The sequence below is a fragment of the Nerophis lumbriciformis genome, linkage group LG24 (genome assembly GCF_033978685.3).
Source record: "Nerophis lumbriciformis linkage group LG24, RoL_Nlum_v2.1, whole genome shotgun sequence".
Classification (NCBI taxonomy): Eukaryota; Metazoa; Chordata; class Actinopteri; order Syngnathiformes; family Syngnathidae; genus Nerophis; species Nerophis lumbriciformis.
The window spans coordinates 23007501-23023604 of record NC_084571.2 but is presented as its reverse complement, the minus strand read 5'-3'; the positions used below and the strand labels follow the sequence as shown (position 1 = coordinate 23023604).

The window sequence follows — 16104 nt, the reverse complement described above, 5'->3', positions numbered from 1 at the left end:
TTAGAGTATGCCGCGTGCTGTTAAAAATTAGCTTCATTAGCATCACAGACACCTTTGCTTTAGATGCCCTTTACACACGAGCAGCAGTTTGAACATCACTGTTGGTAACTAGGTTGGAAAATAACCACCATGCTGTTTCTCTTTCTGGAATTGTCGCGCAGGGGAGTGTCAAGCAATGACTTCCCAGGTCTGGAGACCTTGTGCAAGAAAATCATTAAGGAGAAACAGCCCTTCGAGAGGTTGGAGATCAAAAAGGAAACTTTATTGCAGATGTTCAAGGTATCACCAAACACGCCTCCATTAAAAAAACAGCAATGACGAACAAAAAAAATGTAATTTTTCCTCTTCACAGTACAACAAGTTCAAGTGCCGCATATTGAACGAGAAGGTCACCACTCCCACCACGACAGTTTACAGGTCAGTGAGTGTGTGTGCTTTCATTGTGCAAATGCATCAGAACGTCACCTCAATAATCTTGAATATCTACAAATGCTGCATTTCAGGTGTGGTCCTTTAATTGATTTGTGTCGGGGTCCACACGTGCGACACACCGGAAAAATCAAGGCACTGAAGATCCACAAGGTAAATGGTTTCATCGGTCTTAATTTACATAGAACTTTTCCACTTCCATACCGATATTAATCGGATACAATATTAGCACGAATCATAGTAGATGCTTTTATTATTTTGCAATGTGGAATGGTAGAAAACGTTTGATCAAGTAAACTTAGTCAAACACAGAACAATGGTCGGTATGAAAAACACTAACCCATTTATTATTAACCTTCTGGAGTGAACATGTGCTCTCTTTAAGTTGAAGTGGAGTGGTAATTGCCTTTTGGTGACACCTAATGGCCACAATAATAATTTATGAAGTTAAGCTCATGACGCAGTAAGTTGAATGATGCGGACACGTTGGTTACTGGACACTTTCAAGCACACTTCTGTCTTGGAGAGTTTGTATGTGTAATAATATGCAACTATGATTATGTTTATGTTGACAAATGCTGTTTTAGACTGCAACATTGTTCAAAGGAGGACACTCATTCAGTATGTCTAGCTTGCGTGGTATTGTGTGCTTAACTGTCGTGTAGCTGCTAGCTCGTGTAGTCTAGAGCCTATCATGTTTACCTTTTAAATAGAAGAAAACATTGCGTGTTTATTGAAGGTAATTTAGAAGTTAACTGGCTGTCCAGCTTTGCACAAGTAAATACTGCTTGACAAAAAGAGGGCCAAATGGGACAAAACTTAATAAATCAATCTTTAAATAATTATTTATTATTATTAATTACTTATAATTATTATAATTGAAATTCAAACATGTATGATTACATTTAATTATTTAATAACTTAATTAATTAATTATTGATTTAATAGTTTAATTACCTATTTAATAAATAATGACACATTAAAAGTGATTAACTATGTATTTATTTATGTTTTTATCCCATTTGGACCTTGTCTGTGCTTAATTAATTTATTTTGTTTGAGTCAGCTGTCAAAGACATTACATTTTATGTTTGCTTTATTTTACCATTTTTTATTAAGGTTTTTTTGTTTATTTTATTTTTAAAATGCACTCAAACTAACAGTTTGGGTCAGATGTTTACGTTGCATGATCATAACGAGGCGCCTGAAGACAGCAAGTGGGGGCGTTAATCTTTTTTCGACAGAAGTCGTGAAGGCGTCTATTACTGTATCCACGTGGCCTGCGGAGAATCGGATGGTAATATTAGTAGTAAGACCGTCAGGTTCTTTTGTTTTTCCCCAAATGGCTTGTTGTTGGAAGCTAACATTAGCACAGGGTGCTGCTGTTGGTTCCTGCAAACGGCTCCAAGAAGGTGCGGGTGGGGGGCATCGATATCATAGATATTGATTTATAATCGATCATCATGGTATGTTTTTTAATGCCCTTTTCTGTGTGCAGAACTCCTCCACATACTGGGAGGGGAAGGCAGACATGGAGACCCTCCAGAGGATTTACGGTATTTCCTTCCCTGACCCCAAAATGCTGAAAGAGTGGGAGAAGTTTCAGGAAGAGGCCAAGAACAGAGATCATCGCAAACTAGGCCGGGTATGAGCTACAAAAGGCAGTAAATTCACAAACCACGTCAAGTTTTTTCTAAAAGTTAAAAGATACTCTTGATAAATGTGACCTTACTTCAGCAATCAGGACCACTTTAGAAGGTCTGGTTTCTAAACTGTCAGCAGCTGTAATGATTCTCACCTAAGTTGTGGAAAAGTAAGCTTATAGAAAGAGTATTGTCAGACAAATCCTCATTTCAGTGCGTGATGAGTCCGTTCAAAAATAAAACCGGTTTGACCTAAAAGTCTTATCCACAGGAGCAGGACCTGTTCTTCTTCCATGACCTGAGCCCAGGGAGCTGCTTCTTCCTGCCTAGAGGCACCTTCATCTACAACACCCTGATTGAGTTCATCAGAGTAAGTCAATGTAATAATTGCTCTAGTTTCCTGCTTCAATTAGAAGAAATGAGAGAATGTTGGAAGCAAGGCCACATAAAGAGGGAATTGTACTTTGAGGTATAGCACTTTCAAACACAACTTTAGTAGACTTTTGTGTTAAATGTTGCTTGAAATGACATGTTCAGCAATGTTAAATATTAGCTACACTAATGACGTTGATAGTAAACCGCAGTTTGCACTGCATCATACTGAGAGTTGTTTCAAAAACAGTGAGTGTATGGACTGGGCGATACAACAATATTGCTATATGTGTAGCAATTTGGTTTGCACGGTATACCGGTACTTGTATAGTATCGCGGTACTAATGAATAAAAAACGATACTATACTTTCTTTGAAAAGTACAGGTTCGCCATATGTTTTTCATGACGGCGCGTCGTCACTTTGTGACATTCCTGGTTTTATGAGCACAGGAGAATGTTCAGCAGCGCACACACACAGAATACTTACAAGCGGACACATTGTGTAGACAGAAAAGGGAGAATGGACGCATTTTGGCTTAAAAACTAAAGATAAAGGTGAAGTTATAACACTGAAACGCCCTCAGGAAGAGGTGCTTTAAGACATGGCTAGCTAGCTAGCAGCTAACATCCATCCACAGACTGCAGTGTTTTAGCTACTTCTAAATCACTAATCCTGGCCTCCATGGCGACAAATAAAGTAAGTTTCTAACAAGTATTATCCCTGCAGGACTAAGAATAGCTAAACATGCTTCACTACACACCCTAGGAGGATACAATAGCTCACCGGCACAATGTAAACAAATGCCATCGGTGGATCTACACCTGACATCTACTGTAATGATACCAAGTACAAACTATGATTACATCGATATGTTTTATCGTCACAAAATAAAACATAAAAATGATTTTTATTCATACTATATTCAGAGCAGCACGGTGGTGTCGATTAATAATCAATTTTTACAGCCTGTTCTTTATCTATCCATCCATCCATCCATTTTCTACCATATTGACAAAATAATAAAATGATAAATGACACAATATGTTACTGCATACGTAAGCAGACTAATTAGGCATTTTTGTTTGTTTACTTACTGCTAAAAGACAAGTTGTCTAGTATGTTCACTATTTTATTTAAGGACAAAATTGTTCTTCAGTTGCAATAATAAACATATTTTCATTGTACCCTAAGATTTTCTGTTAAAATAAAGCCAATAATAAAAACTTTTTGTGGTCCCCTTTTATTTAGAAAATAATCGAAATACATTTTGGTACCAGTACCAAAATATTGGTATCGAGACAACCCTAGTAGCAATACATACGTAATTAATATCCATTAAAAAAATGGTGGATAGTCGTTTTGTTTCTGTTTCGGGATGCTGTTCAGATTTACTGGGAGATTCGACAACTCCTAAACCGCCCAAGCTCCATTGAAAATGTGAGCTTTTGAGACTTGTGGTCAGTTCGGAATATGGATAGAGAATAAAAATAGTATTTAAAATGCCGCTAGAATCAAAGGAGGATGACAAACTGAATCCAATCCACAAACTTGATATCCATTTGATGAATACTAAATTACTACCTCGTATCGGTGACATCATCAGAACTTTGGTCGTTCAATGGTTCACGCATCCACCTTTTATTCCACAAGACATGGGTTCGATTCTGGCAACGTCAGTTCTCAAATGTGTTGGTCCCTGTAAACATTACATTTACTAATGTAAAGCATTCTGTATTTATTCTTTTTGACCAGCTACCAGAAATCAATAGCTGGATGATACATTAGTTTTGTCCAAAAAAAAAAAGATTCACCAAAAACAAAAATGAACTCCTCTGTTCTGTACGTCATCGTCCAAGTTACATTATATTGTCATCTTCCTCTTCAGGCCATTTCCTCAGGGTGACAGAAAAACATTATACAACCTGCCCTATCATGTGATTCTACCATGTTGGCAAAATACAAACATACAATACATGCAATACATGTATAACACATAAAACATATTTTATTATACTTGTGTTGATTTACCTAGCAAAACCATTTTGTGATTCATTGACATTTCTAAGAGCCATTATAGACGCAACATTTCAATGCGTCACACATGTGGTTAAAATGCATCTCTTTGTAATTATACATTTGACCAGCAGGTGGAGTCTTGTGCCGAAGAAATTCTCGAACCAATTGGCTCAAGTGGTTCATGAGGCTTCATATGACCATCACTACTAATTTACATTGCATTTGCTATAGACAAGCTACTATTAGCATTAGCAATTTTACATGGCGATTTTAACACCTCCAAATTTGGTAAAGGAAACTACAATTAAGGTTGTTACACTCAAAGAGTTGGTGTGTACTAAGCACAATACTTACAGGATAAACACTTTGTAGGGCGCAACATAACACATTCAGCTTAATGGAAAGAGCTACTTCCTAGTTAGACAACTTACTGTAGATAGCCTATACAGTAATGCCATGGAATGTCTTGGAAGTGCAACGGCATTGCAAATGAGACTCAAATGTAGTCAGAAACAAGATATAACAACTGGACAGCACAGTTATCATAATCACCACATTTTTAAATGTTACATTAAAAAATCAAATTTTATCATCAAATACCATTGATATTTATTAACACACACAAAAGTACCAAAAATTGGTATCGCTGAGTACCTGTATCGATTCCCAGGTACCGGGAATTGGTACCGTATTGGTTCAAATGTGAACGATACCCATCCCTAATATTCGATTTGGATGGCTGTTAGCTGTGTGATTCTCCCTCTATTGGAGAATCTCCAGAGAAAGCTTACAAACTCTTCTTCATGAGGTGAAGTTAAGAAGCTTCATTGTTGTCTCTGGCAGAGTGAGTACAGGAAAAGAGGCTTCCAGGAGGTGGTGACACCCAACATCTACAACAGTAAGCTGTGGCAGACCTCCGGTCACTGGCAGCACTACAACGAGAACATGTTCTCCTTTGAGGTGGAGAAGGAGACCTTTGCCCTCAAACCCATGAACTGTCCCGGCCACTGGTGAAGTCTTGTCTTCCCTCACATCCATTTACTTGTGTACATCAATGTTTGATGGCAAAGTAACAGGCTCATCTTTTATTTCTGCATGGGGTTTTAGTCTGATGTTTGATCACCGGCCACGTTCCTGGAGAGAGCTGCCTCTTCGCATGGCCGATTTTGGCGTTCTGCACAGGAACGAGCTGTCTGGAGCCCTCACTGGCCTGACCCGTGTGCGTCGCTTCCAGCAGGATGACGCTCATATCTTCTGCTCCATGGAGCAGGTGAGGTCATTTCTGCTATCTTTTACTTACTTGTATGCAAAGGTGTGTAAAGGAAGAGTGAAAAAATGAGTATCATTACTTCTGAGTAGGGTTGTACGGTATACCGGTACTATAGTAGTACTATAAAGGGAGAATGGACGCATTTTGGCTTAAAAACTAACGATAAAGGTGACGTTATAACACTAAAACGCCCTCAGGAAGAGGTGCTTTAATACATGGCTAGTTAGCTAGCGGCTAATGTCCAGCCGCAATCGGCAGTGTTTTAGTTTCTTCTAAATCACTAATCCTGGCCTCCATGGCGACAAATTAACTGTTTCTTACAAGTATCATTCCAGCAGGACGAGGAATAGCTAAACATGCTTCACTACACGCCATAGGAGGATACAATAGCTCACCGGCGTCACTGCTAACAAAAGCTAGCGCGCCTGAATGTAAACAAATGCCATGGGTGGATCTACACCTGACAGCCACTGTAATGATACAAAGTACAAGAGCGTATTTAGTCGATACTACTGTGATTACATTAATATTTTTTATCGTCACAACATATTTTTTCTTTTTTTTTTTTTTATTCTGATTATATTCATAACCTCAAGAAATACATCCCTGGACCAGGGTTCGTACGGGTGCTTAAAAACCTTGAAAATGCTTGGATTTTAATGTTGTGTTTTCAAGGTTTGAAAAATGCTTGAATTTTGGGTGAAGTGCTTAGAAATGTGCATCATATTTCTCGGCAGTCTGACTCAATAGGCTAATTATAAAATGGAACAAAAATAAAATAAGTTTCCTTAAAAATTAATGTAGTGGCGAACAGCTGTCTCGTCAGCTGATGCGTGAGCTCGCAACTGCGGTGGCCTGGCAACCAGCCAAACCCCACTAAATTAAAATTGTATTTTATTGTAGAGCACATCCGCACCTCTATTCGCCTAGGCGACCCCAGGTAAGGTATATAATTTGGCATTAGTTCGGCTTATATGATCAGAGCCAATCTATCTACGTTCATGCGCAGGTATAGCGGGGCGTGCTCCCGTCTCATCTGCCGGTGCGCGAACCCATTAATTAGTCAGCTGTGTCAAATCAAGCAGAACACAAGACGCCACCGCAGCGCAGAGCGGAAAAAAGTTTAGCTCCTTACAGAAAACCCAGAGTTGTGCCAAAAGTGTACCAAAAGTTGAACGGACAGCCGGTAAGATCGCGCTTTGTTTTTCTTTGTGGGTGCGAGGAACCTGTTGCGCTGGTGAGATGTAGGGGGGGGGGGGTAGTTGTGCGCATGTAGCGTGCTTATTAGTCTGGAGGATAAATACTCACGGTGTTTTGTGTAACTGTTGGCTGGTAAGAGAGAGTTGATGTATATTCTTTGCTTGGTCTGATAAATGTTGTAGCAGTTTGCTTCATCAGGAGGGTGAAGTCACCCAATTTAAAGTGTTGGATTTAACTCTGCTCGATCAGTGGCTGTTAGTGAGGGCGGAGGATAAACTGAATACCGTAATAAAGTGTGGGATTTAACTGTGCTGGATTAGTGGCTGCTAGTGAGGGAGTAGGCTAAACGGGGCATTTTTCTACCAGTAGACAGCGGTTAAGATTGAGTGTTTCACTGCTAAATTAATAATACATTTATACTGGATATGGATTTTAAATGTGTATCTAAAACAGGGGAAATAGGTGGTTAATTGGTTAGGTATGTATGCATTTGCGTATTGGGTTTTCTGCTGCATTAATCTATTGTGTTTCTGGGGTTAAATGTATTTTATATATACAAACCCTGTTTCCATATGAGTTGGGAAATTGTGTTTGATGTAAATATAAACGGAATACAATGATTTGCAAATCATTTTCAACCCATATTCAGTTGAATATGCTACAAAGACAACATATTTGATTTTCAAACTGATAAAAAATTTTTTTTGCAAATAATCATTAACTTTAGAATTTGATGCTAGCAACACGTGACAAAGAAGTTGGGAAAGGTGGCAATAAATACTGATAAAGTTGAGGAATGCTCATCAAACACTTATTTGGAACATCCCACAGGCAAATTGGAAACAGGTGGGTACCATGATTGGGTATAAAAGTAGATTCCATGAAATGCTCAGTCATTCACAAACAAGGATGGGGCAGGGTCACCACTTTGTCAACAAATGCGTTGAACAGTTTAAGAAAAACCTTTCTCAACCAGCTAGTACAAGGAATTTAGGGATTTCACCATCTACGGTCCGTAATATCATCAAAGGGTTCAGAGAATCTGGAAAAATCCCTGCACGTAAGCAGCTAAGCCCGTGACCTTCGATCCCTCAGGCTGTACTGCATCAACAAGCGACATCAGTGTGTAAAGGATATCACCACATGGGCTCAGGAACACTTCAGACACCCACTGTGAGTAACTACAGTTGGTCGCTACATCTGTAAGTGCAAGTTAAACTCTCCTATGCAAAGCGAAAACCGTTCATCAACAACACCCAGAAACGCCGTCGGCTTCGCTGGGCCTGAGCTCATCTAAGATGGACTGATACAAAGTGGAAAAGTGTTCTGTGGTCTGACGAGTCCACATTTCAAATTGTTTTTGGAAACTGTGGACGTCGTGTCCTACGGACCAAAGAGGAAAAGAACCATCCGGATTGTTATAAGCGCAAAGTTGAAAAGCCAGCATCTGTGATGGTATGGGTGTGTATTAGTGCCCAAGATATGGGTAACTTACACATCTGTGAAGGCGCCATTAATGCTGAAAGGTACCGTACATACAGGTTTTGGAGCAACATATGTTGCCATCCAAGCAACGTTACCATGGACGCCCCTGCTTATTTCAGCAAGACAATGCCAAGCCACGTGTTACATCAACGTGGCTTCATAGTAAAAGAGTGCGGGTACTAGACTGGCTTGCCTTTAGTCCAGACCTGTCTCCCATTGAAAATGTGTGGCGCATTATGAAGCCTAAAATACCACAACGGAGACCCCTGGACTGTTGAACAACTTAAGCTGTACATCAAGCAAGAATGGGAAAGAATTCCACCTGAGAAGCTTAAAAAATGTGTCTCCTCAGTTCCCAAACGTTTACAGAGTGTTGTTAAAAGGAAAGGCCATGTAACACAGTGGTGAACATGCCCTCTCTCAACTACTTTGGCACGTGTTGCAGCCATGAAATTCTAAGTTAATTATTAGTTGCAAAAAAAAAAATAAAGTTTATGAGTTTGAACATCAACTATCTTGTCTTTGTAGTGCATTCAATTGAATATGCAAATCATTGTATTCCGTTTATATTTACATCTAACACAATTCCCCACCTCATATGGAAACGGGGTTTGTACATTGGTGCATTTACATTGAGACAATTTATTTAAAATCTGCTTTAACTTAAAGAGAAAAAATTAGTTAATTTTCTTACACTTGTTTAATGGTCAATGGTTTGATAGCCTAATAAATAATTGTAAATTATTATGGGATTGATAATTGTTCGATTTTTTTTAAAACATGTTAATCTTGTAGTGTTTTGTCATTCAAGGTTTTTCACCTAAAAAGACTGCTAAAAAAGACTGCTAAACTAGACTGAAAAAAGACTAAAAAGAAAAAAGAAGCTGTTTCTTCCTTTGGATAAACTTTTGCAAACTAAAGGAAAAAGAAAAGAAAAGAAATAACAACAGTCTGGTCTTTTGAGTGACATCCAGAATCCACATTCAGCATTGGTACACCCCTTTCAAGTGTGGGATAAGCACAGCATAGAAGCAAAACACTTGACAATGAAAGCTACACGCTTGATCTGCTTTGCACGAGCCCTTACATTAGGTTGTTGTCATGCCAGGGCCGTATATACGACTCTCTGTGTCGCCCCCAAGAGGACAGTGGTGCATCGGTCCATGTCGTTTTAATGAATATTGGATGAAAAATGAAAAATTAATGGATAAAACATGGACCAAATCCACGTGTAGCCTGCTGCAAAGTATGCAAAAAGGAAATCCAGCTTTTCGCAATGGGATAGTCGGCTCTCTCGAGTCATATGAAAGGTAAGCCACAGAGATTACTAGCCCTACAAGTTAACTAATGTTATCTAAAGTTTTGTTTTCTAACCTTTTGGTACATGCTAGACCTAAACTGTGAGATCAGCGCTAGATTACATGTTAATTACAGACAGTTATTACGAGTTCTGAAAGGAAAAAAGTGAGGATTTGTCAATGATAAATTATAATGTTAAGAACTTCTCTCAACTTAAAATCGATTTGTTATCATAGCCACAGTTATAAGGCTAGAAATGCTTAATGAAAGGTGACTGAGTTGTTGTGAAACAAACAAAATATGTTCCTTTAATTTATTATCCTTATATTAATGTGGAACAGTTTTGTTAATAAATGAGTGAAATTGACATTTTGAGGGTGCGTGTATTTATATCACATTATGCAGTTTACAAGCACACATACGGTGTGAATCAATCGGTGCTGTTCGATGTCATTGAGTGCTGTAATTAAGAAAAAGAACAAGAAATTTGTAAAACAACACAAATGGAGACACGTTTGCAAACACCAATGACATTGAATAGTCTACAGAAACACTGCTTCATTTTCTATGCCACATTCAGTTAATCAAAACTGCTGGTTTAATGTTAGGCTTAGGTTTCCATATTTTTCCTACAGACAGCATTTGGTGACCTCAAACAACAAGGCTATGGATTTATTAACACTGGTTTTCGCCTTTTGAAGGGTGCTGGAAAAACTGGAAAATTGATCTTGAAAGTCCTTAAAAAGTGCTTGAATTTGGCCAAGGAAAAGGTGTACGAACTCTGCTGGACACATGAGAACTTAAATTATGACCAATGTACGATCCTGTAACTACTTGGTAATCGGATCGATACCCAAATTTGTGGTATCATCCAAAACTAATGCAACGTATCCAAACAACAGAAGAATAAGTGATTATTACATTTTAATAGATGGATGGATGGATGTTGAAACAGAAAATAACCAGATATTAACGAGGATGTCGTTGTGGCTTGTGCAGCCCTTTGAGACACTTGTGATTTAGGGCTATATAAATAAACATTGATTGATTGATTGATTGAACAGTAAATGAACAAGTAGAATAATAATCACTTTTTACAGCTTGTCCCTCATAATTTTGACAAAATAATTGAATGATAAATGACACAATATGTTACTGCATACGTCAGCAGACTAATTAGGAGCCTTTGTTTGTTTATTTACTACTAAAAGACAAGTTGTCTAGTATGTTCACTATTTTATTTAAGGACAAAATTATTCTTTGATTGCAATAAGAAACATATGTTTAATGTACCCTAAGGTTTTTTGTTAAAATAAAGCCGATAATGCCATTTTTGTGGTCCCCTTTGTTTAGAAATGTATCGAAATACGTTTTGGTACTAGTACCAAAATATTGGTATTGAGACAACCCTACTTCTAAATAATGCGACTCGAGTAAAAGTACTCATCCAAATAATGACTTAAGTACTGTGTAACTAATGAATAACTTCTGATTTATTCAGAAGTTATGTTTAATGCTACTTGCACTACAACTGTAGTTGGTGTGTGGGAGACAGTTACAGCATGTACAAGATGCACATTTCACTTAATCACGTTATAACAGGGCTAATGTTAGCACATACTAGGGATGTAAAAATATAAACATTTCATATCACGGCTATCGTGACCAAAATTGTAACTGCTAACATTCTTATTGCGGTATTGTTGAATGCTTGTGTTTTAAATATTGGTTTGGGCAGTATGGCTCGGTTGGTAGCAACTTGAGGGTTCCAGGTTCGATCCCCGCTTTCGCCATCCTAGTCACTGCTGTTGTGTCCCTGGGCAAGACACTTTACTCACCTGCTCTCAGTGTCACTCACACTGGTTTCAATGTAGCTTTAAAAGGATCTATGATAGCTTTCACTACGTAAAGTGCTTTAAGTCTCTGAGGAAAAGCTCTATATAAATATAATTCACTTCACTTGACTTTGTACTGTAGCACTTCAAGATGTATTTAAATGAAAAATGCGTAAACAAGTCAAATCTATTATTCATTCTGGCGGGCGTTGTGGCGCCCTACTCTGTTCAGCCTTACTTGAACGCAGCGTTAACACACCTCTCTGTCGTGTTCCTCTGAGTATAGAACGATCTGTTCTAAGAGAGAAAGCTTGCAGATTCAACGTGCACAACTGAATATCTTATTTGCTTGGACAGAAATGTGTTTGTATTAGTTAAGATTTGTGTAAGGCCTTTCTTCATGGGGAAAGATGTTAATGCTTTTTGTTTTCATGTTAGCATTCAAGCTTGCAAGCTGATACCAGTCAGTCCATGAGTTTATCAAAGTGCAGTTATTAATCTCTGTTTTCCATAATTTCGTTTCTCGGGAGTTTTACCGCAGTTATCAATACCATTTATCTTTACATCCCGGGTATATGCGCAGCTAACACATAAAAAAACATTTACAACTTACCTCAACATGTTTTCTCTATTTGGAAGTGAAATTATTGGAGGCCGAAATATCAACTGAAACGATATCAATGTTCTTTTTCCTCATTTGTAAGTAGGCAAGGCAAGTTTTTTTTATAGAGCACAATACCTACACAAGGCAATTTAAAGTGCAAACAAAATAAAATCATGATACAACTATTATATTTCAAATTAAAAACAGAGAGTGTAGATAAAACACTTTCAGTTTGAAAAAATGGCGTTGTTGGCTTTATTTGAACAAAAAATCTTAGGGTACATTAAACATATGTTTATTATTGCAATGTTGTCCTTAAGTAAAATAGTGAACATACTAGACAACTTGTCTTTTAGTAGTAAGTAAACAAACAAAGGCTCCTAATAAGTCTGCTGACGTATGCAGTAACATATTGTGTCATTTACCATTCTATTATTTTGTCAACATTGTGAGGGACAAACTGTAAACATTTATTATTAATCCACGTGTTCATTAACTGTTAATATCTGCTTACTTTCTCTTTTAACATGTTCTATCTACACTTCTGTTCAAATGTAATAATCACTTATTCTTCTTTTGTTTGATACTTTACATTAGTTTTGAATGATACCACAAATCTAAGTATCGATCCGATACCAAGTAGTTACATACATTGGTCATATTCAAAGTCCTCATGTGTCCAGGAACGTATTTCCTGAGTTTATAAACATATGAATTTTAAAAAGGAATATACGTCGATTTTGTGACGATAAAAAATATTGATGTAATCATAGTAGTATCAACTACCGTATTTTTCGGAGTATAAGTCGCACCGGCCGAAAATGCATAATAAAGAAGGAAAAAAACATATATAAGTCGCATTTTTGGGGGAAATTTATTTGATAAAACCCAACACCAAGAATAGACATTTGAAAGGCAATTTAAATAAATAAAGAATAGTTAACAACAGGCTGAATAAGTGTACGTTATATGACGCATAAATAACCAACTGAGAACGTGCCTGGTATGTTAACGTGACATATTATGGTAAAAGTCATTCAAATAACTATAACATATAGAACATGCTATACGTTTACCAAACAATCTGTCACTCCTAATCGCTAAATCCGATTAAATCTTATACGTCTAGTCTCTTACGTGAATGAGCTAAATAATATTGTTTGATATTTTACGGTAATGTGTTAATAATTTCACACATAAGTCGCTCCTGAGTATAAGTCGCACCCCCGGCTAAACTGAAAAAAACTGCGACTTATAGTCCGAAAAATACGGTAGATACGCTCCTGTACTTGATGTCATTACAGTGGATGTCAGGTGTAGATCCACCCATGGCATTTGTTTACATTTTGATGCCGGTAAGCTATTGTATCCTCCTACGGTGTGTAGTGAAACATGTTTAGCTATTCCTCGTCCTGCAGGGATGATACATGTAAGAAACATACTTAATTTGTCACCATGGAGGCCAGGATTAGTGATTTAGAAGTAGCTAAAACACTGCCGATTGCAGATGGACATTAGCCGCTATCTAGCTAGCCATGTTTTAAAGCACCTCTTTCTGAGGGCGTTTCAGTGTTATAGCTTCATCTTTGTCTTTAGTTTTTAAGCCAAAATGTGTACATTCTCCCTTTTCTGTCTACACACTGTTTCTGCTTGTAAGTACTCGTGTGTGTGCGCTCTGCCGAACATGCTCCTCTGCTCGTAAAACCAGCCGTCAAAAAAGGGGGGGGGCGAGGAACGGTACTTTTTAGAGGCGGTATAGTACCGAATATGATTCATTAGTATCGCGGTACTATACTAGTACCAGTATACCGTACAACCCGAGAAGGTTCACTCTGTTTCTTTCATTTCGCTCGAGACCAAATGCGCATATAGGTGGATTTTGGTTAAACTTTTAGGAAATGTCAGAAATGTAAAGATAAACAAAGGTTGATTTAGGTGCATTGTATGGATTCAGGATTTTTTTTAAATTATTTACGATTGGGAGACAAAGCCTTGCGGAGGTCTGCATTCTCCAAATGTTTTTCTTGTTACTAAATTTGACAGGTTTGTTTAATTAATATTCTGCAATGTGCAAATGTGGTTCTCTTGGAATTGTTGTCAAACTTCAGATTGAGGACGAGATCAAGGGTTGCCTGGACTTCCTGCGCATCGTGTACGCCGTGTTTGGCTTCACTTTCAAGCTAAACCTTTCCACGAGACCGGAGAAATTCCTTGGAGACGCTGCCATCTGGGAGCAAGCAGAAAAGGTAATCAACCGCTTCTTTGTTTTTCTCTCGCTTATATGAAAATGTCAAGCGCTGGCGCAAAGTCTCATGGGGAGCAAAGATGCCCGTTGTGTGATATTATCAAGATAGAAATTGAAGAGCAGTAAATAGATTGTGGCTGGTGGAAGACAAAGAGCATCTATATTTAAAAGTCTGTGTGGAAAAGTAAAATGTCCCCGCTCTTTTCCAAAGACGTTTATATTTGTCAGCTCAGTGATAGAATAAACATGAAGCAATCGTCTCATGTAAATATACACAGATGCTTCTGAAGACTCCATTTTCTCTTTAAACATTTGCTTGATTATGTGCAATATGGTCCATTTCCTCTCAACACAAGCTGCTGTTGCTGGAAGATATATTGTCCTGCAAATAAACTATATTATTGGCAGCATTCTTTTCAGACCAAATTGAGCACAAATGTCATGTATTATACATTAATAATAATAATAGCAATTTCTTTCAAAGGCAATAAACTTAGATTTTTCATTAGTATATTTTATAGGGGTGTCCAAAAATGTTTTATTTTCGAATGAATCGCGATTCTTCTTTGTACGATTAAAAAAAAATCAAAAAGCTATTAATATTTAGATTCTTTTATTTTATTTTATTTTTATCTGTCTTGTCCAGCTAAACAGACAAATCATATTGTTGATGTAGGTCACAGGTGTCAAACTCAAGGCCCGGGGGCCAGATCTGGCCCGTGGCATCATTTTATCTGGCCTGTAAACACCTGAAAATTATGTGTCAATAAAGTACTTAATATTTTCCCACTAAATGTAATGGATTTTTTTCATTTTCACAGAAAAAATACACAGTATGTACTGCTTAAATTGCATGCCTTTTAAACTTTAATAGTATCCAATATTGCAACAAATATTGCAGTATATTATCATACTTTCCAAACATGTTTCTGTCTGAATAAAAATAAATAAAAATACTTAACTTTACAGCAAACTACCCATCAATTTCATAAAAAGGACAATACATTATACGTTATTCTTTACAGCATATTACTGTAAATTGAAAAAAAAAAAAATACTACTGTTTTTTGCGTTAAAATTCTGTTAACTGAGCTGCCAGTTTTTGACTGTAAAATCTATGGTTGTTGTTTTTAACGGTGTATTACTGTAAATGGAAAGACGGTACATTTGTTTTTACGGTGGAAAACTTGGCAGCTAAGTATCCAGAATAAAAAAAGAACTTGTACTGTTTTTTCATTAACAATATCAATATCATGTTGTAAAAATCAATGTCAATTTAACACAAATATTCTGGCAACTAAGCTGCCAGCTTTTTCCGTAAAATCCCCCCAAAAATAATGGTACTGTGTTTCCATTTACCGTAAAATGTTGTAAAAAAATAAAAACACTATTTTACAGTAATATTTTGTCAATCGAAAGTTTTTACTGTAAAATGGACAGTCTATTTAAAACAATTTATATAATTAACAATGAAATCCAGAGGAAAATTCATACATCAGAGGGCTGCTTGTAACAGCGGCCCTCTGATGGCAGCCATAACTGCCATGTGGCCCTCAATAAAAAACAGTTTGACATCCCTGATGTAGATGATCATATCTGCCGTACAAACTGACTTTAGAAAAGAGAAGTGTGGGATATTTCCCTTGTTGACTTATTTGTATTTGACTTTATTAAATGTTTGGGTAGAATTTTTTTGTTAAACAA

General features: G+C 37.3%; 1 protein-coding gene across 1 annotated transcript in view; it reads left to right on the top strand.

Moving 5' to 3' along the window:
• tars1 (threonyl-tRNA synthetase 1) overlaps positions 1–16104 on the top strand; it is a 45769-nt gene that overhangs the window by 13739 nt on the left and 15926 nt on the right. Inside the window, exons 6-13 of the mRNA XM_061981819.1 lie at positions 162–279; positions 353–417; positions 504–582; positions 1928–2074; positions 2344–2442; positions 5306–5472; positions 5570–5732; positions 14264–14401. Coding sequence (XP_061837803.1) covers positions 162–279; positions 353–417; positions 504–582; positions 1928–2074; positions 2344–2442; positions 5306–5472; positions 5570–5732; positions 14264–14401 — 976 coding nt within the window. The remainder of the gene's footprint in view (positions 1–161; positions 280–352; positions 418–503; positions 583–1927; positions 2075–2343; positions 2443–5305; positions 5473–5569; positions 5733–14263; positions 14402–16104) is intronic.